Source organism: Molossus molossus, unplaced genomic scaffold, assembly GCF_014108415.1.
Source record: "Molossus molossus isolate mMolMol1 unplaced genomic scaffold, mMolMol1.p scaffold_m16_p_3, whole genome shotgun sequence".
In the NCBI taxonomy this organism is placed as follows: domain Eukaryota; kingdom Metazoa; phylum Chordata; class Mammalia; order Chiroptera; family Molossidae; genus Molossus; species Molossus molossus.
This window is the reverse complement of record NW_023425366.1, coordinates 127,179,517-127,198,924: the sequence shown is the minus strand read 5'-3', so window position 1 is coordinate 127,198,924 and position 19,408 is coordinate 127,179,517. Positions and strand designations below refer to the sequence as shown.

The following is a 19,408-nucleotide window of genomic DNA, read 5'->3' as shown; positions in this document are numbered from 1 at the left end:
GGAAGAAAACACAAGCATGTCTCCAAATATTTGGATTAAGAGCCACCTTCACCTTATGTAATAATCAGGAAAAAATCCACAGAATAGAAAAGGGGTGTATGTGTGTGTGTGTATCTACTTTTTCCATTTTGTTACTTAAGTCTAGAAGAAGACCATTGTACTTAATCAACACTGGTAAACAGGAGACCTGTCTGAGACAGGACTCGCCCACCACCTGGAGGGCACTTCTTGGAGCTCACCTGCTACAGCATGGGGGTCTGAATAAAACTCATCCAGGTGAGAAGTAGAGCAGTCTAAAGCAGCTTTCAGCTTCTTTAATTTGGAGGCTCCAGCCCCGATTCGGAAAAGGCCCTAAAGACAATGAGAAGCCATTAGCATCAAGTTCAAGTCTCGGGCCTGACACTGAGGAGCACTGAGAAATGATGGAAGAGCCGCCGTGTGGCCCCCAACCCAGCACATCTCACCTGCAGGAGTGGTCATGTTGCCTGCCTAGTAGTCCCCGATCTTCCCTTTGCTAAAATACCGGTGCCTATTAGAAATCTATTTAAAAGCAACATTTTATACTTCCACAAGGGTGATACCATAGATTTTTAAAATTTGGGACTATTTTAAAAATGGATATCTCTTCATAGCAGCACTATTTACAATAGCTAAGATCTGGAAACAGCCCAGGTGTCCATCAGTAGACGAATGGATAAAAAAGCTGTGGTACATATACACAATGGAGTACTATGCAGCTGTAAGAAAGAAAGATCTCTTATCCTTTGAGACGACATGGAGGGACCTGGAAAGTGTTATCCTAGGCGAAACAAGCCAAACAGAGAAAGAAAAGTATATGATCTCACTTATTTGTGGAATATAATGAACATAACAGTCTGAGGAATGGGGTAGTCCCAGAGACGTGGAAGTGGGGTACAGACTGACAATCCCCAGAAGAGGGGGTGGTGGGGGAGAGATAAACCACAGAACTTATATGCATGTATGCATGAACAGTGGACATGGACAACAAAGCTTGGGACAGGGTGGGGAGGGGTGGGAGAGGGGAATCAGTGGGGGAAAAAGGAGAAACATCTGTAACAAAAATAAATAAATTTTAAAAAATGGACATCTCAAGAAAAATTGTTAGACTGATCTGCTAGTCTCTTCCACCACCCTAAACATTTCCTAAAGAAAAATACACAAAGGGTCAATAGGTGAGGGAGGACCATGAAGATGTCGGGCCAGGAGTTATAAGGCTTGGGTTTTAAGCAAAACTAACCTAGTTGGGTTTCTCAACCTCAGTGGTACTGACATTTGGGCCCATCTTGTGCATTGTAAAAGGTTTAGCAGCATCCCTGGTCTCTACTCTCTGATGACAGTGGCAATTCCTCTTGCCCCACCAAGTTGTGACAATAAAACATGTCTCCAGACTTTGCTACATGCCTCCTGAGGGGGACAGAGATGGCCCTGGCAGAAGAGCACTGATCTAGGCTACTAGAAGCTGGGTCACATCCTTCTGGGAGGTGGTGACTAGACACAAACACAATGAGCACTCCTGGGGTGTTGCTGATTACATGGGTGGTTCGGTCTGTGAGACTTTATCAAGCCGTTCACTTGACACATACACTTTTTGTATGTCCATTACACTCCAATAACGTTTTCAGAAGGCAAAAACAGCCTTGCGTTTTGATTTGGCTCCACCCTAGCGTGAACCTGTGCGCTGAATTCCTACCTACACCAGAGGAGCAATGAGATCAGCCCTGTTGGGTCCCAGGGGTTTCTTGGTGTATGGACTTCAAAAAATAAACTGTGTAAGTGTGACCTCCCCATCCCTGACGACCACAGAATACCACACAATGTAGGACTCTTGCTATGAAAACTGAAACTCATGGACGCTCTGGTCCCTCAGTGCCATGACATTCATTCTCACAAAGCACGACCAGTGTTGAATGGAACAATCACATAGGAGAAAAAGTCAGAGCTGCAAGGATGGAAACCGCAGCCCACTCCGTGTCTCTGACAGGGTCACGGTGCGTAGCGTTGGAGCCACTGCACTGCACACCCGACAAGGCTGTGTGGCACAGGCAGGTGCAGGGCCTGGAGGCCCCGCCGCGGCCCTCACCTCCTCTTTCATGCCCGTCTCCAGCAGCAGCATCACACAGGCTTCGATGGGCAGCGCGATCTCACGGCCGCTCCGCTTCAGATGTTCTTCCAATGGAGTCCCAAAGGCTGGCTTCTCCGCCCACTTATCTAGAGCAGCAAACTGTCAGTAAGACCCGACAACCTCGTGGTGTCACCATCGTATTGCCTCCCCCAAGCTACCACGGGGAGTGGTTTCAGCAGGCTGGCAGATGAGGCTTTAGGAAAAGGGGAACACCTGTCCCACTCACTTCTGTTGTCTACCAGTCACTAGAGCATAAAAGTGGAACAGGCCGAAGGGGACTTGTGGGGCAGAGCCCTGAGCTGCCTACATGATGCCCAACGGCAGCTGCTCGGGAGAAGGGACGAAAGCGCTCCCGCACGCGGCACCACGTCCACGCTAACACACAGCAGGCAGGCGGCCTTGGCTAAAGTGGAGGATTCACGGAGCACGGTTTTTATGTAAAACAAATTTGTTCTAGCCAAGCAAAGAAAAAAACCACCAAAAACACGAGCCTTCATCTAGAGGATAAGAAATAGACTCCTTCGACGTGACAAAGGAGTAACTTCTTAAAAGTTTACACCCAAGTCAGCCGTCGTCACACAGGGCTGGAGCTGGCCAGTGTGAACTCAGACCAACACTCCGTGACAGGCAGCACTCGGAATGCGGCACCCGGGGCCCAAACCCCCGGCAGGCGGAGAGGCCTCTGCAGCCCGCAGCCCCGCCCGGCCAGGCTGGAAGCTCTGCGGGAAGCACAAAGGCCATGTTTTACTTTCTTCTCAGGTCAGACTCTGCTCCGTGACACAGAAGATCGGAGGCAGCTGGGCAGAAATACCGACACTACAGCAGGAGAGCTGCAGCAAGGATGGAGGAAGGGCCGCATCAGTCAGCACAGGCAGTGAGTGGTCTGGCCTGGCTGCAGGTGCTGGATCTAGCAGGGTCTGAGGCTCAGGGAGCCGGGGGAGCCAGCTAGTGAAAACTCTCTACTGAGGAGCACTCATTTTCCCAGCGACAAGAAGGGATCCCATCCTTCTCACACCGTTAGTGGGCACTTGCCCTCCAGCTACACGCTGCTGGAATCTTGGATCGGAGCAGGCAGTGCCCTCTGGTGCCCGCCCACATGGAAGAGCAGGTGCAGGGCCCATTGCATGAGCCGCATGTAGGGGAAGGAAGGGAAGTGAAACCCCACAAATCCATGGACCGGAGGACTAGTGAAAAGTTCAAATTCAACAGAAAGAGCAAGTGGGCAGAGGTTGAAGAACAAGGTGAAGGAGGGGCGGTGGGCACAGTTAGAGAACGGGCCACTCTCAGAAGCGTCAGGAACCCCCTTGACTGCGGTCCGGCCCCGGCCAGTGAAATTCCTAACAAAACCAGCCAGGGGCCTGGCCCTTCTCGGACACAGAGCTCGTGAAGCCTCTCAGAAGCCAGATCTCACTTTGACTACTTTGTCCCTTTTATCTAAAGCAATGATCCTTGACACAGGCAGAACACGGCCACCTAACCCTTCCCTGGGGGATACAGCAGAATCACCCAAAGAAGATGGGCCAATGGCACCTGTCATCACCTCCACCACTGCCTGGCCCTGCAATGCTGAGAGATGGCATGCTCCAAGCCCTGCTGGAACTTTCTAGTATCCACAGGAGACTGTGCTCTACTCTGACCATGCTGAAATGTGGGAACCACGACCTAGAGACAATTCCTGGGGCAAACTCCACCACAGTCACTGGCCTCTCAACCAACACACCTACTATGTGCCCAGCACGGGGGCAGCACCCGAGTTCACAGAGATGCCCCACCCCCAGTGGAGAGCAGTCTAATTGTGAAGAAAATACAGGACATACATGTCAACACACAACAGCAATTCACAACACAAGACATGTTTGCTGAGTTGGCAGAAAGATGGTGCAGACAAGGCTCATAAGCGCGGCGTCTACAGGAACTGGGTGGGCCCCACTCCGTCAGTGCTTAGTCAGGGAGGGAGCACAGGGTCTCCCCAAAGGCTGCAGCTGCCCCTCGGAGCCACACCAAGGTTGCTGTGTGGGAAAGCAGAGCGTGTAACCAGACCTTCGGAACTTCCAGGGGAAGCCGGAAATAGTATTGTTATGGGAAAGAATCTGGTTTTTAAATGATGGAACCAGTTTAAAAACATTTTTAAAAATGAGATGTGGCAGTTTTCAACTTCTGGTGTAGACACCATAAATGCTAGAGCAACTCAGGAGATGGGGCTCACCACTGGCTTTAGGTGTCAGAAGGCTTCTCAAGGAAGAGCTTGTGGGGGTCTTAGAAAACATAAAAGAATTAAATAGTCCGAGAAGACAGGCTGAGAAAAGACCAGGAGCTTAAGTCTGGAATGTACATGTCATCCCACAGCTCATGCACAAGGGACAAGGACACAGAGCAAGAGGGACAGTGAGAGTGGAGAGGAAGCACCGCAGAGGGAAACGGACAGAAGTGACCACAGGGATGAGAAGGAAGGAAGGGATCTTCTGAGACTTCAAGCTGGGACTGTCTGAAGAAAATGACAGCTGCTGTGAGGAAGTCAGTTTAAGGCAACAGCCAGTGATCAGGGCCTGACACTCAGGAGCTGTGAGGACTGAGCTGCAGGTGAGAGCTGAGGCTGTCAGACTGGGGGTTTCTAGGGGTGGAGGGATGAGGGAGGGGTGGAGGGATGAGGGAGGGAAGAATACAAAAGCAAGGACCAGACCCTAGAAAAGGCTGCTTTCATTTATTTATTTATTTTTAAAGTTCTTTATTTATTTTTTTATTGATTTTAGAGAGAGGAAGTAAGAGGGAGAGAGAGACAGAAACATCAATGAGAGAGAACATCGACTGGCCGCCTCCTGCATGCCCCCCAACTGGGGATGGGGCCCACAACCTGGGCACGTGCCCTGACCGTGCATGGATCGATGCTCAACCATTAAGCCATAGCGGCCGGACCGGTGAAAGGATGCTTTCTAGGGAGGAGACAGAAATGGAGAAAACACAGCCCTAATAGAGAGAGAAAACAATACAATAAATCAAGGGGGGGAAACTTGAACAAGGAAGAGATGGTCTAAGCCATATCAAATGCCAGGACATGAAAATTAAGAGGTCACTGCTCCTAGAAATTACTGTTGTTGTTTTTAAATAGCAGAGTAATTGCGAGTAGAAACCAGACAGCAAAGTGTTCAGGGGTAAGAGGCAGTAAGAAGACACAGGTGCAGGTGGAGATGAATCATTCAAAAAGCCCACCAGGAAATGAAGGAGAATATTAAATGGGACACAGTGAACAAAGGTCAGCCGGCGTGAGATCAGGGTACAGAGACATGGGGCAGTGGAGTTTTTTCCCTAACCTAAGGACACGAGGAGTCTTTCTGAAAACAGAGAAGAGGACAAGGAAGAGGGAGATAGGACTATGGAGAGGCAGATACAAGGACAGGCAGAGGTAGAAGGGGCTGTATTCTAGGGCTGAGGTAAAGGAAGCAACCTCAGGGAAAGAGAAAGGTGGATCACATTTCCTTCACCAGCTGTCCCCCCAACACAAGCTTTCCTTATTCCGTCCTCAACCCCTTCCCTCCCCTCTTCCTCTTCCCCATGACTTTCTGACATATTTCTCTAGGGAAAACAGGCTTGGGAGAAAAACAGAATGAAAGTTAAAAAAAAAAAAAAAGGACTGCTAAATAAAACTCTTTTTTGTGCTTGTTAATCAACTCTTCCAACCCAGCCTTGAAGCCATGCAAAGACTAAAATGATGTTGACCGCCTGGTCCTCTGCAGGGCGCTGCACACAGCAGGCGTCCCACAAACACATGCTCTCTGCTCTGCACTTGTCCTGCAAGTCTGCCTCGTGCGAGGCTGTGTTCACCAGCAGCTTCTTTCCCCTGCACTGCGCCTCAAGCTCGTCATGCGGAACTAGGAAATGAGGCCACTCAGAAGAGCAAGGGCAGCTCGTCCTGTGAAGAACAGCCGGGTCAACCGGTCACTGGAGATTGCCGGTCATCAGGGTACAGGATTTCCCAGTTATATAGTCTAAAAACGTCCAGCCACAAAGCCCAACCTGCTGGGACCTCCTAACATTTAGTGAGGTGGCACTCTCAAGGGAACCGGTGTGTGTGCACACCTGTAACACACACCCCTACCCACACACTTGCTTGCTCTTTTACAATCACAGTGACCACACCCAGCACCTGGCTTCATCCTCTTTCACCTCAAGACCACTGGTTTTGCAGGGAGAACCTAAGTTCAAAATGTTGGGTCTATACGTCTCAAGCAAAACAGTAAAAAAGGTCCAAAGGTCCTGGCTGGTTTGGCTCAGAGTTAAGAGTGTTGGCCCATGGACCAGAGTCTCATGTGGGAGGCAACCAATAGATGTGTCTCTCTCACATCGATGTTTCTTTCTCTCACTCTCTCCTACTTCAACTAAAAAAAAAAAAAAAAAAAATCAATGGAAAAATATCCTTGAGTGAGGATTAAAAAAAATAATAAATAAAATAACAAAATAGGTCCAAAGAAGGCACTACAATTTCTGCCGCAGTAATGTCCACGGACTGATCTCTGCTGGTAAATGCTCTGCTGGCAAGTCAGAGAGGATCAGAACCAAAGGCTTTAATGTTCAAATAAAACTATAAAACTACAACACCAGGGAAAGTTCAGTCCACTCATCATGGTGGGAAAATCCGCAATGTACTTGAATAGGGTGGGCAAGATACCAGAGCTGATGAGAACAAGAGCCTTGTGCCCAGACAAAGCGGTCTGGAAGACGTGGTCATGGTCTTACGATTTAATCACCCATGATGGAGCACCAAGGACTGGCTTCGAAAATTTCATTTGCAAAGTCCACAACATTTTTCCTAAAATGTAGCCTCACGAAGTCACAGGGCCAGAATCAAGACCGTGGGAGGAATAATTGCTTTGGGAAAAGATCATTAAAGGCTAGAATTTTTCAAGCCTATTTAGAAGAGAGAAACCAACAAGACCTCCCCCACAGGGTCCAGCTTGCTCTTCCAACTAAAGATTCCAGAACTTTGAATGTTCCATTAGTATGTTAGCTGGGCCCGGAAGAAGTTAGAGATGCAGTGACAGAAGGAAGTACACTGGGCAATGGGAGCCTGGCGGCAGAGAGGCTGTACCACGGAGATGCATGCAGGGGTCAGGTGAAGAAGGGCAGAGGCAGAGGCGGCAGAGGCGGCAGCCAGCACGCAGGTTACGTTACCTTGATGGGCTTGCATTTCGGGAAGGGCCTTTTCTAAGACTGCTAATGCTTTTCTATGGTAATCTGCTTGGGCTTCTAATAACTGAGAACAGACCCACATTCAAAAACAAAAGTAATGTTAGCACTGGATGGACACACATATAATGGCTGAGCAAAACTAAAAATAAAATCTTTTGCAAAAAAAAGCTAAAATGACTCAATTTTTACAATGCTTTAACATTCCAGCAGGGCCAAGTGCTTACCGTGACGAAGAATTTGCCATACTCCCCTTCTTTGGCCATGAAGTTGTACATATCTGCTGCAAGCTGATCCTGGGGGAGCGAGAGAAGTCACGTCATTGAGAAAAACGCTGAAGAAATGGCATCTAGAGTTAGCCTCTGGGAGCTCCTAGTGCAAAGGGGGACGAAAGCAGCGCAGACGGAGGGTCTGTCAGCTGACTGGTACAACCAGGTGCGGGACAAATAAGGACGCTTATCACAGATTGAAAGACCTCCAAGGTGTGTTGTTAATATACCATGTTAAGAAGTGAAGTATAGAGCTGACTTATGGTACTTGTTACTTAGGTAAAAAAAAAAAAAAAGAGAGAGAGAGAGAAAAGTATTATACTTTTATTGCCACAGTTTTATAAAAATATCTAGACAAAAACCAGAAAATTAGTAACAATGGTTACCTGTTGGGGGCAGCGGAAGTTAGGCAGGAGGAGGACAAGGGTGGAAGAAAAACTTTATTGTTTTACTTTTGATATTTTTATAACTAATATAAATGAATTACATAAAAGTAAAACAGTTTTTAAAAAAGTGACAGATAAGGCAACTGGATATATATATAGTCAATTTTCTTAAAACATTTTTTTTCCTCTTTACTGATTTTAGGGAGAGAGGAAGGGAGAGGAAGAGAGACAGAAACATCGAGGAGAGAGAACATCGGTTGGCTGCCTCCTCATTCCCCACCTGGGGATTTGGCCCACAACCTGGGCATGTGCCCTGACTAGGAATTGAACTGGTGACCTCTTGGTGCATGGGGTGACCAACTCAACCACTGAGCCACACTGGCCAGGCTATATAGTCAATTTTCATACACACACACATTAGAATTTCGTGTGTGTGTGTGTGTGTGTGTGTGTGTGTAAGGTACACAAAATTCACATCAAATTCCCTTGTTTATTAAAAAATCTGAAAATGGACTTCCGGTCAAGATGGCAGGTAGGTAAACCCACAACCACATCAAAGTTACAACTAAACTGCAGAACAACCATCATTCAAAACCGCCTGACATCAAGCTGAATGGCAGTCCTACAACTACGGGATTAAAGCAGCAGCCACATCCAGGCTGGTAGGAGGGCAGAGGGGACAGGTTGGTCCCACACCCACGTGTGGCGGATAAAAATCAGGAGGACACCTCGGCTGGGAAGGCCCTTCCTAAGGACTGAGGGGTCCCCGTCCCACACCAGGTGCCCCGCTCAGGGTTCCAGTTCCAGGAAGAGAATCCCCATCACTTCTGGCTGGAAAACCAGCGGGAACTGAGGCTCAGGGAGGCTGAGGCGGCTGGAGCCCCAGGCAGCTCCTTAAAGGGCCCGCGCACGGACTTATCGGACTCTCTCCCTCTAAGCTCGGAGGGGAGGCTGCTCGAGGGGCGCCAAAGACATACAGGGAAGAACTGAGCTGTTTGGCACTGGGGCGAAGGCTGGAGAGGGGGCTTTCTCGGGGACAAACGTGCTGTCAGAGGCCTTTGTTCCTTTGGTGAGCCCTTCCCTGGGGCGGCAGACAGTCGCCATATCTGGGACTCCAGCAACCTGGCTCACACTGGTAGCCCCGCCCTGGTGACTCCCTGAGGCCCTGCCCCACCCCACCCAACTTTCAGGCCCACCCAAGCTGTTGCCAGTTGCTTAACCATAGGATTGGCCTGTCTTGGACCCTGCTTCAGGTTTTTCCTAAATTCTTTCAAAGGAGCAGCTTCTGGTCCCACATGAAAGAACAGAACAAAGCGAAATGGAGATAAGCAACCTAACAGATGCTGAGTTCAAAATACTGTTTATAAGGATGCTCAATGAACTTAGTGAGAACTTCAGTGAACTTAGTGAGGGCCTCAAGAGCATAAAAAAGGACCAGTCAGAAATCATGGATACACAGTTAGAACTGAAGGAGGCATTAACTGAAATAAAGAATAATTTACACAGCTTCAATAATAGAGTACGTAAATCCAAGGAGCAAACCATCAATTTGGAATATAAGGAAGCAAAAAATGCCCAATCAGAACAGCAAAAAGAAAAAAAAAATCCAAGAAAATGAGGATAGTGTAAGGAGCCTCTGGGACAATGTCAAGCGTGCCAACATTCGCATCTTGGCAGTGCCAGGAGGAGAAGAGTGAGAATAAGAAATCGAAAACCTATTTGAAACAATAATGGCAGAAAACTTTCCTAACTTGGTGAAGGAAACAAACATACAAGTCCAGGAAGCACAGAGAGTCCCAAACAAGATGAACCCCAGGAGGCCCACACCAAGACACATCATCATCAAAATGCAAAAGGTTCAAGACAAAGAGAGAATCTTAAAAGCAGCCAGAGAAAGGCAGCTAGTTACCTATAAGGAAGTTCCCATAAGGCTGTCAGCTGATTTCTCAAAAGAAACTTTGCAGGCCAGAAGGGAGTGGCAAGAAATATTCAGAGTGATGAAAAGCAAGAGCCTACAACCAAGATTACTCTATCGGTCATTTAGAATTGATGGCCATATGAAGACTTTCCCAGACAAGAAAAAGTTAAAGGAGTTCATCACCACCAAACCGTTATTATATGAAATGATGAAGGGTCTTTTTGAAGAAAAAGATAAAATATATGGACAAACAAAATGGCAATGAATACATATCTATCAACAATGGAATCTACAAACAAAATGAACAGGTAGAAGAGAAACATTCTCATAGATACAGAGAACATTTTGTTGGTTGCCAGTTGGGAGGGGGGTTGGAGGAATGGGTGAAAAAGGTGAAGAGATTAAGAAGTACAAATTCATTGCTAGACTGACAAACCTCAAAGGGAAAGGGGTTGGGGGTGGGGAGTGGGAAGAAATAAACCAAAGAACTTATATGCATAACCAATGGACACAGACAATAGTGTGGGAAAAGGTGGGAGGGGGGCAGGAGTGGGGAGGAGGAGGTCAATGGGGGGAAAATGTGGAACATCTGTAATACATTTTACATTCAACAATAAAGATTAAAAAAAATCTGAAAATGCTATTTAGGAGTAACAGACATTCGATTATTTATTTATTTACTTTATCCTCACCTGAGGACACTTCTGCATTTATCTTCAGATAGAGCGAGAGGGAGAGAGGGAGGAAGAGAGAGAAACATCAATGTGAGAGAGACACATGGAGTAGTTGCCACTCACACAACCCTAACCGGGCAGGGACAACCTGCAACCGAGGTACGCGTCCCCAGTGGGAACTGAACCCGGGACTTTCCGGTCCGCAGGCCAATGCTCTAACCGCTGAGCCAAAACGGCCAGGGCCAGACAGTCTTTTAGAGCACCTGTGAAAGTAACAAGGTAAATTCATGGTTTCCCATCCCCTCCCTCCTCAAAAATAGAAAAAGACAAAGCAAGAGTAAGGAAAGAGGAAGGGCGGGGAGGAGGCTGTCAGAGGGGTGAAAAGGAGAAACATCTGTAATAAAAACAAATTAATAAATTAAGTACTAAAAAAAAGAGTAAGGAAAGGCAGGTGGAAAAAAAGACAAAAGGAAGAAGGAAGGATGGAAAGCAGGAAGGAAGGAAGGAGGAAAGGGAGGGGAGGAGGAAAAGCCTGTCAGGAACAGAAGCTGGAATGACCTGGTGTGAGTCTGTGTGATGATGTAGCCAAGGTGTCTGAGTGTAACAGTCTCATGAGGCCAGAGGGCGGAACACGAAGCACTGGGCCTGGTCAGTGAGGACCTGTAACTGAGACAGGCACACATCATCGCCCATAAAGATAAAATGTCTGAGAAACGATACCCTCAAGAAAGGGTGGATTAGAAAAATCTCGCTTTCCAGACATGGAAATAATAGAGTATATCTGTTTTGGATTGGGTTCTGAGTGTGGGACAGTAAAACGTCTCCCTGAGATTTCATAAACATAGACCTGCTTTCATGAGTGTCCATGTGTGTGGTACTAGAATCTTCAAACTAAGAAAGTTGAGTTAAAAATGGCCCATACTAGTAATAAATACTCACTACCAAATCCTTGGAAATCCCACAGATAAAGTCCCTCTTAAAATGAGCTTACAATACAAAATTGCAAAACACAGGAGGAAACAACCCACCACAGAGCACACTTCTACCACTCTCCCAGAGAACTTTGGAAAAAAGAATTGCCAAAGACTTAAATAAGCACATATAAACTGATTACAAACATTCAAAGTACTTTAAAAAATGTGCTATCAAAAAAGGCAGTCCTGAAGAATTTGAACTTTAGAAATGAAAAATAGAGTCAATGAAACTTAACTCAATGAAAATTAATTAAACAGCAGATCAGACACAACTGAAGAATCAGTGAAAGAAACATAGATCTCAGGAACCTACCCAGAAGTTAGCATAAAGAGACAGAATATAGAGAGACATCAAAATCACAACTAAACTACAGAACCACCATCATTCAGAACCACCTGAAATTGAGCTGACGGGAAGTCCTACAACTACGAAATTAAAGAAGCCACAGCCCTGGCCAGTTTGGCTCAGCAGTAGAGCGTCAGCCCACGGACCAATGAATCACGAGTTAGATTCTGATCAAGGGTACTTACCTTGGTTTCAGTTCCTCCCCGGCCCCGGATGGGGTCATGTGGGAGGCAACCAGTCAATGTATCCCTCTCACATCGATATCGATGTTTCTCTCTCTCTCTCCCACTCTGTTTGAAGATAAATAGAAAAATATCCTCAGGTGAGGATTAAAAAAAATAATAAATAAAAAAATAAAGAAGCCACATCGAGACTGGTAAGAGGAGTGGAGGCATGAATTGCTGGTCCCATATCCATGTGTGAAGGATAAACATCAGGAGAAACACCTTGGCTGTGAAGGTCCTCCCTGAGGAGGGAGGGGTCCCTGTCCCCCAGCTCAGCTAGCTGGATTTGAGGCTGAGACTGCTGGGAGTCCCAGGCAGTTTTTCTCTTTAAAGGCTGGTGCACTAACTTACTCGGACCCACTCCTTCCAAGCTCCAGCAGCTTAAAAGGCACCAGAGACATATGGGGAAGAACTGAGTTGTTTGGCATTGGGGTGAGAGCTGCAGAGAGCTTTCCTCTGGACATGCTGGCTGGCGACGGTCACTGTTCCCTTGGTGAGACCTTCCCGGCAGACAGGCACCATATCTGGGGCTCCAGCAACCTGGCTCACACTGTTTGCCCTGCCCCACCCAACCTTCAGGCTCATTCAAGCTGTTTCCAGTGGCTTTACCATAGGAATGGCTTATCTTGGCTCTTGTTTCAGATTTTCCTAAATTATCTCAAAAAAGCAGCATCTGACCTCAGCAAGCCCCATACCTCTCACTAACTGGCCCCAGGCCTGTTACTAGAAGCAGCCAGCCTTGGTTCACAACTTGGCTTTGCCTGGGCACCTCCAAGCGCAACACAAGAAGCAGCCATCAGCAGATCACTTTGTAGCTTATGCCTGTTGGCCTCTGGTAGAACACAGGCAGTGGGTGACCTTGCCCCAGAGCGAGCACACCCAGTGGACAGCTACAGACCGCGGCAAAGCACCAACACCCAACCACCTCCACAAGTGACACACTCAAGGAAGGAGTGGACTCAGTGGGTATCAGAGCCCTGATGAAGTCTTTTGTTTTTAATCCTCACCTGAGGGCATTTTTTTTGCATTCATCTTCAGATAGAGCTGGAGGGAGAAAGGGAGGGAGAGAGAGAGAGAGAAACATCGACATGCGAGAGACACATCCACTGGTTGCCACCCATACGACCCCAACCAGGGCCGGGGACAAACTGCAACTGAGGTATGTGCCTTTAGCGGGAACTAGGTCTGTCTGGTCTGCGGGCTGATGCTCTAACCACTGAGCAAAATAGGCCAGGGCATGAAGTAAGTCTTGTTCTGTGCAGTGGGTACTACACAGCTGATTCTCCAAGGTAGTCAGAGGTCAGTGGTCAGTGGGCACAGCCAGTCTTTGCAGCTGATCAGCCTGAGTAAATCCCTCCCACTGACCTGCCAACAGCAATCAAGACTTAATTACAACAGCCCTGGCCGGTTTGGCCTAGCTCTTAGAGCATCGGCCCACGGACCAAAGAGTCGTGGGTTCGATTCTGGTTAAAGGCATGTACATGGGTTGTGGTTCCGATCCCGGCCCTGGATGGGGTCATGCGGGAGGCAACCAATAGATGTGTCTCTCTCACATTGATGTTTCTCTCTCTCCCCCTCCTACTCTATCTAAAAATAAATGGAAAAATAACCTCAGGTAAAGATTTAAAGAAAAAAAAAAGACTCAATTACAACAGAAAGGTGGACAGTGCACTCGAGGGCCCAGCCTAGGTGATCAGGGGGACTATGCCACTGAACCCTACAGGACACCTCCTACAATAGGCCACCCTACCAAGCCTAGGAGACATCGCAACTCTACCTAAAACATAGAAACAAACACAGGGAGGCAGAAAAATGAGCAAAGAAATGTCCTAAATTAAAGAACAGAATAAAACTCCAGGAAAAAAAACTAAACGAAACAAAGATAAGCAATCTAACAGATGCAGAGTTCAAAATACTAGTTATAAGGATGCTCAATGAACTTAGTAAGGACCTCAAGAGCATAAAAAGGGGCCAACCAGAAATGAAGGATGCACTAACTGAAATAAAGAATACTTTACAAGGAATCAATACAGAGTAGATGAAGCTAAGAAGCAAACTATCAATTTGGAATATAAGGAAGGGAAAACACCCAATCAGAACAAAAAAATCCAAAAAAGTAAGGATAGTGTAAGGAGCCTCTGGGACAACTGCAAGCATGCCAACATTCACATCAGGGGGGTGCCAGAAGGAGAAAAAGTAAAATAGTAAACTTCAAGTGTGCCAACATTCACATCTTGGGGTTGCCAGAGAGAGCAAGAAATTGAAAACCTATTTGAAAAAATAATGACAGAAAACTTCCCTAACTTGGTGAAGGAAACAGACATACAAGTTCAGGAAGCACTGAGAGTCCCAAACAAGATGAACCCAAAGAGGTCTAAACCAAGACACATCATCATCAAAATGCAAAAGGTTAAAAAGACAAAGAGAGAATCTTAAAAGCAGCAAGAGAAAAGCAGTTCATTACCTACAAAGAAGCTCCCATTAGTTTGTAAGTTGATTTCTCAAAAGAAACTTTGCAGGCCAGAAAGGAGTGGCAAGAGATATTCAAAGTGATGAAAAGCAAGAACCTACAACCAAGATTACTCTATCCTGCAAAGCTATCATTTAGAATCAATGGACATATAAAGAGTTTCCCAGCCCTGGCCAGTTTGGCTTAGTGGCTGGAGCCTTGGCCTGCAGACCATAGAGTTCCGGGTTCGGTTCCCGCTAGGGGCATGTACCAAAAAAAAGTTTTCCAGACAAGAAAAAGCTAAAGGAGTTCATCACCACAAAATCAGTATTATATGAAATGTTGACGGGTCTTCTTGAAGAACAACAAAAATATGAACAATAAAATGGCAATAAATATGTATCTATCAACAACTGAATCTACAAACAAAATGAGCAAGCAGAACAGAAACAGACTCATAGATACAGAGAACTCTTTTTTGGTTGCCAGATGGAAGGGTGTTTTGTTGGATGAGTGAAAAAGGTGAAGGGATTCAGAAGTGCAAATTGGTTGTTAGACTGATGAACCTCAAAGAGAAGAAGGAAAGGAGGGCAGGAAGCGATAAACCAAAGAACTTATATGCATATATATATAACCAATAGACACAGACAATAGTGTGGGAAAGGCAGAAGGGGGGCAGGAGCCGGGAGGAGCGGATCGATCAACTGGGGAAAATAGAGGGGACATCTGTAATACATTCAACAACAAAGATAAGTTTAAAAAGGGGAAAAAAAAGCCCTGGCCGGTTTGGCTCAGCGGTTAGAGCGTTGGCCTGAGGTCCTGAGAGACCCGGGTTCGGTTCCCGCTAAGGGCACGTACTTCGGTTGCAGTTTGTCCCCGGCCCTGGTCGGTCGTGCGGGTGGCAGCCACATAGATGTTTCTCTCTCTCTCTCTGTTCTCCTCTCTCCCTCCCACTCTACCTGAACAAAAAGATGGGAAAATGTCCTCGGGTGAGGATAAAAATAAATAAATAAATAAATAAAAAATAAAAAAATAAAATAAAAAGGGGAAAAAAAAGAGAAAACATTTTCCTAAGTTCACCAAGCCATGGCATGGAAGTTTAGAGAAGAGACATCAGCCCATAATGTACCAGTTCAGACTCCCCAAACCTCTAGCCAAATTTATGTCCAACAAGTAGCCAAGAGCCAAGATCTAGGTTAGACCAGAGACAGTGAGACTGCTGTGTGAATGACAGTGACATTCTGAACAGGAATTAGCCAGTATGAGGCTCCTTTATCAGAAGCATTTATCTGAATATCATCTCTTTAAATGCAAGGCCATGGCAGGACTCTGGGAGTTTAGTTTTAATTCTTATCCACTATATTATTCTAAACAAGTTCTTTTACTGCAGTCAACTGATCAAGATTTGCTATCTTGAAAGTGAATTACAGCTTGACCTGAATAATGCTATCCAATAGAATAAAGAGGCCATTTGATGAATAAGAGGAGGAAAAGTCTATGTCGACCATCCCATAAGTCATCGAAGACTTGTGTCTTTACCACCTCAACACCTGTAATAAACATCTATTTTCACAAATACACAGAAAACGAGATCACTTAACCATGTAATCTGGAATTTAATTTATGAGATACAAAGTTCTACTTTTCCCAAATCATAAACCAACTGTCCTAGCAACATTTGAAAAATAATCCTTCCCTTCCCTATGGACATATGATGACCCTTTTACTATACATTCAATCTTTAAATATAATCACATTCATTCTAGAAAAACGAACCTATTTTAGTACCTATTGTGCATTTGTTTTAATTGCTGTATGTTTTGCTATGGTTTTTCTCTCCTTTTTTTTTCACCTATTCTTTATTTTTAATAAGCTTAGACTTTTTGTCAAGTCTTAAAAAAATTCTATTTGACTTTAAAAAAAAGCTTTTATTGACCTTTAGAGAGGAGAGGAGGAGAGTGAGATAGAAACATCGAGGAGACAGAATCATTGACTGGCTGTCTCCTGCACACCCCCCATTGGGGATCAGGCCCCCAACCAGGCATGTGCCATGACTGGGAATCGAACCAGTGACCCATCTTGGTGCATGGGTCGACACTCAACCACTGAGCCACACCAGCTGGGCTATTTGACTTTTTAAAAATAATGTTTTATTCTGATTATAAAGGAATATAGAGTCTTAGAAAATAAAGAAAGAAGAAAACAAAACCACCTTTAATATCATTTAGAGTATTTTAGCAGGAATTATGTAACCCATTAAAAAATTTGCAACATTCAGAGCCCTGGGAAGGAGTATTATGGCCACCGTCCTGCGTGGCCACAACTCAGTAAAAGCTGAGTGCTTTCTAAATCCCGAGAGTCCCCACAAAGTTCCAGTCCAGTCCGTCCTCCCTCTGCCAGAGCCCAAGGTTGTGGAGGTGGCCCGCAGGTACCTGATCCCAGGTATGAACCCTACCAAGGGGACGGTTCATTGGGAGCTCACGGTGAAGGGCAGTGACCTGGTTATCTGATTAACTGCTGACGATTCTGACCTCCTGCAAATTTCCACAGCCTCCTAGCTCATCCGACTTTCCACAGTGGTGCAGACCATGCAGTACTTTGTGCCCCCGATTTCTGCTAAGTTTCAGCCCGATAAAGGGGGTTGAGGCCACAAGTGTGCCCTGTCCTAGGCAGTGCATCCTTCCCTAGGGCCGTGATTTTTGCAGTCTTTGCCACTATATTTGGGGGTGGGGAGCTAATTGTTTACCTGTACTGGCCCTTATGCACTCTCTGCCCTCCTGTTTAATTGGTGCTTAAATATTGCCCACTGCAGATAATATTTTTAAAAAAAAATTTGCAACATTTGACCTTTCATCCATCATTTGCAAAAACCAAAAGATTGATGCAAATACATATTCTCACACCTTGCACTGTTCTACTTTATTCCCAGCTTCGTCCATTTCTTCCTTCAGGGTGTCTATTTTTGATGGAAGCCCCTGAAAGTTGGTTCCTGAAGATTTGTGAGCCTGGTTCCACCTGCAAAACACAAGGGTAGCCGGTCTGAGAACTAGCTGTACACACCAGTTTTATGGACCTAAGGGATTCCACCCGGGAGAAGTACCAGTACCTAGGATGCCAGCTTCTCTCAAGTTTATCCTCTTGGAATGGAAGAAGGCAAAAAAGGACCACTGGGAGGTCCGTCATGACAGGATCTGGTAGTGCTGGGAGCAGCTGTCTGTTCTCAGCAGAACTGACCACATCTTGTCTCACACAAGCCCAACTGCTGATCACTCCAGGAACCTCTTTCCTAGTGCCCAGTCACGAGATCCTTGCCACGAAACACCCCCTGCTTTCTGCTTTGATCTGGAATGTTCCCTGTGTCACTGGGAGTCAGTCCAATGCTTGAGGACTCCTATGACTCTTCCTAATACCATCCTGACCTGTGATTACTTTCAGCAAGTAAAAGCCAGAACTCCAGTTGTGTAGCCGTGTACCTAGAAGTCACTAGCTATGGAAGCAATTTTAAGAATCAGAAACACTTTTCAGAATGAATATTCTAATGACAATATCTACAGCAAATCTCAAACATAATGTGGGATATTTATGTTCCTTTCATAGTAAGTCAAAATGACAAAGAATTATACTGCAGCAATAATATGGAGGTTCACAGGGGTTGGGTAATAACTGATTTATACATTTAATGGAGTGGTGTTTCTCTCCCACCTCCAAAGCAAATAGTAAATCAGTGGTGCACCTGACAGCCAATGGCATCTCAGAAACCAGGAAAGGCAGCACTTGACAGCTTTTCTAAGTCTGTGATAAAAGCATCTGTCACAAAGAAACTCAGTAAATGAGAGCTGTGTCGCCAGCTTGCCAGACAGAAATAATCACATCTACTTCACAGGACTGCAGAGAGAATTAAGAGCTAACAAGCAGGTGCAGCAAAGCCACGTGGTTTTGTTAACCGAGTTTTATTGGAACACAGCCATGCTCATTCATGTACAGATTGTCCAGGGCTACCTCTATGCAACACCAGCAGAGATGAGCAGTTGCAACGGGAACCATCTGAGTTGCAAAGATGAAAACATTTACTACCTGGCCCTTTACAGAAGTCTGTCAACCCATGTGATAAGTAGGAGACCTGGTGGTGGTGGCTGCCTGCCTATTCCCAACTCTCAGGCTCAAGGAGAAACCCAGGTTGGTCACTGATACAAACGTGTTCAAGGATGGAGCTGGGGCTGTGGCCAGGCCACAAAGCATTAGACTGGTCATTTGACATCAGCCCACAATGAACAGCCCTTCAGTTTTACACAAGTCCTCTCCTTCTGAGCACAGCATTTGGCTGTGAAGGTGATCACATCCACACAGGGGCTCTGATGCAGTAGACCCTCAGGAGCTGCTAGGGGAACAGATCTAATGAATCCCACACTCTACTTTGCCAAGAGCAAGGCTTTTAGAACTGTCTGCCACATTAGACACTCGGGTTTCTTTTTCCTTTTCTGTCTCTTTTTGTTACTAGCGCACTAAGATCAGGCTGGTCTAACACCATCCCTTCTGCCACACTTGAGAGAATGAGGCCTAAAAGCAGGTATAAGCAGGTCAGGTGGGGTAAACCTGCTACAAATTCCATTTGTCTATACAGCGTTCTCTCACCCACGCCAGGGATGGGAATGGTGGCTGGGGAGGTGACAAGATGCCACATTACTGATTCTTCTTCCAGCTTTCCCTTACCTGGCTCTGACTGAGTCCCAGTCTAACACCAACTTGGCAAGCTGTTTCCTCTGTTTCTGGATGTTGGGAATCTCCACCTGGAAAAAACATACCTCACACCCATTAGAATGAGCTTCAGGTTTTTGGCTCAACAT

The 19,408-nt window shown here is 46.1% G+C and overlaps 1 protein-coding gene across 4 annotated transcripts in view; it reads right to left on the bottom strand.

Annotated features, from left to right (window-relative positions):
- ARHGAP17 (Rho GTPase activating protein 17) overlaps window positions 1–19,408 on the bottom strand; it is an 89,452-nt gene that overhangs the window by 26,667 nt on the left and 43,377 nt on the right. For all 4 annotated transcript variants that reach the window (XM_036278662.1, XM_036278665.1, XM_036278664.1 and 1 more), the window contains exons 6-11: window positions 19,275–19,351; window positions 17,468–17,579; window positions 7,552–7,620; window positions 7,310–7,391; window positions 2,102–2,229; window positions 240–351 (exon numbers count right to left, since the gene is read on the bottom strand). In XM_036278662.1, coding sequence (XP_036134555.1) covers window positions 240–351; window positions 2,102–2,229; window positions 7,310–7,391; window positions 7,552–7,620; window positions 17,468–17,579; window positions 19,275–19,351 — 580 coding nt within the window. The remainder of the gene's footprint in view (window positions 1–239; window positions 352–2,101; window positions 2,230–7,309; window positions 7,392–7,551; window positions 7,621–17,467; window positions 17,580–19,274; window positions 19,352–19,408) is intronic.